We start from the raw sequence: 1,271 nt of genomic DNA, 5'->3' as shown, positions 1-1,271 counted from the left end.
AATTTAGACTAAAGGGTTTAGTCCTCTAGTCCATGAGGGGGTAACTAAACTGGACTAAAGTGTTCTGGAGACAATCATGCCCCTCATTACTCCACATCCCACCCGTGGCCAGCAGCTGTAATATCTTCATCTCAACAGGGGTAATATTGTCTTTATACAACTGCATTAATGGACTTTAGTCCCTAAAACCAAACAGGATCCGGACTAAACTTTAATCAAAGATTAAACTTTAGTCCGCGGACTAAGGAAACCAAACAGGCCCTAAACTTGTAATACAGTACTACTCAAGATCCTGCAGAATAACCGGGCAACAAGATGGGGCTAGAGGCTGTAGTGGAGGCAACGTTTCGGTTCCTGGATAAGGCAGTGAAGCCAACGCTTGTTGGCGGCCAAATTTGCCTACGGGATGTTGCAGAATAAAGTGTTCTGCTTGCAATGCATGTTCACTGTGGCTGAGGAACTAAAGGGATTAAAAGATCCAACTTGCAGGAGATTCAATCACCTCACATTGGAGAGTAACCGAACAAGCTAATGGGATCGAGAGATTTCAATAGCAAATTCCATTTCCATTAAGAACAGACCACCATAACATCAGCATCAGTGCAAGATAAACAAGCAGGTTACCCAGCGACCGAACAACTCTCTAGGACTACGAACAAGCATAATGTTACCAACATGCCGGTGCCACCAGAAGGAAACTAAGACAAGCACAAATCCTACAAGCAGCCACGAAGCTACGACGACGACGGCTTCAGAGGGAGGAGGAGCCCGCCTCGCTCAGGCCCTCTCGCCCCTGATGCGGCGCGCGAGCTGGATGTCCTTGGGCATGATGGTGACGCGCTTGGCGTGGATGGCGCAGAGGTTGGTGTCCTCGAAGAGCCCCACGAGGTACGCCTCGGCGGCCTCCTGCAGCGCGGCGACGGCGGAGGACTGGAAGCGGAGGTCGGTCTTGAAGTCCTGCGCGATCTCGCGGACAAGGCGCTGGAAGGGGAGCTTCCGGATGAGCAGCTCCGTGCTCTTCTGATACTTGCGGATCTCCCGGAGCGCGACGGTGCCGGGGCGGAAGCGGTGCGGCTTCTTCACGCCGCCGGTCGCCGGCGCCGACTTGCGCGCCGCCTTGGTGGCCAGCTGCTTGCGGGGCGCCTTGCCGCCAGTCGACTTGCGCGCCGTCTGCTTCGTGCGGGCCATCGGGAAGCTTGGGTGCTTGGCGCGGAGGACGGCGAGCCGGAGGCGGCGGTGGATTTGCGGAAGAGTTGGTTTGCTGGGGATCT

General features: G+C 54.8%; 1 protein-coding gene across 1 annotated transcript; it reads right to left on the bottom strand.

The window, feature by feature from the left end:
• Positions 1 to 551: 551 nt before the first annotated feature.
• Positions 552 to 1,271, bottom strand: LOC136463505 (histone H3.2). The gene has a single exon (XM_066462498.1). It carries the CDS (start codon positions 1,186 to 1,188, stop codon positions 778 to 780), a length of 411 nt encoding a protein of 136 aa, XP_066318595.1. The 5' UTR covers positions 1,189 to 1,271; the 3' UTR covers positions 552 to 777.

The sequence above is a fragment of the Miscanthus floridulus genome, chromosome 7 (genome assembly GCF_019320115.1).
Source record: "Miscanthus floridulus cultivar M001 chromosome 7, ASM1932011v1, whole genome shotgun sequence".
Classification (NCBI taxonomy): Eukaryota; Viridiplantae; Streptophyta; class Magnoliopsida; order Poales; family Poaceae; genus Miscanthus; species Miscanthus floridulus.
The sequence above is the reverse complement of the archived record's forward strand: the minus strand, read 5'-3'. Positions and strand labels throughout refer to the sequence as shown.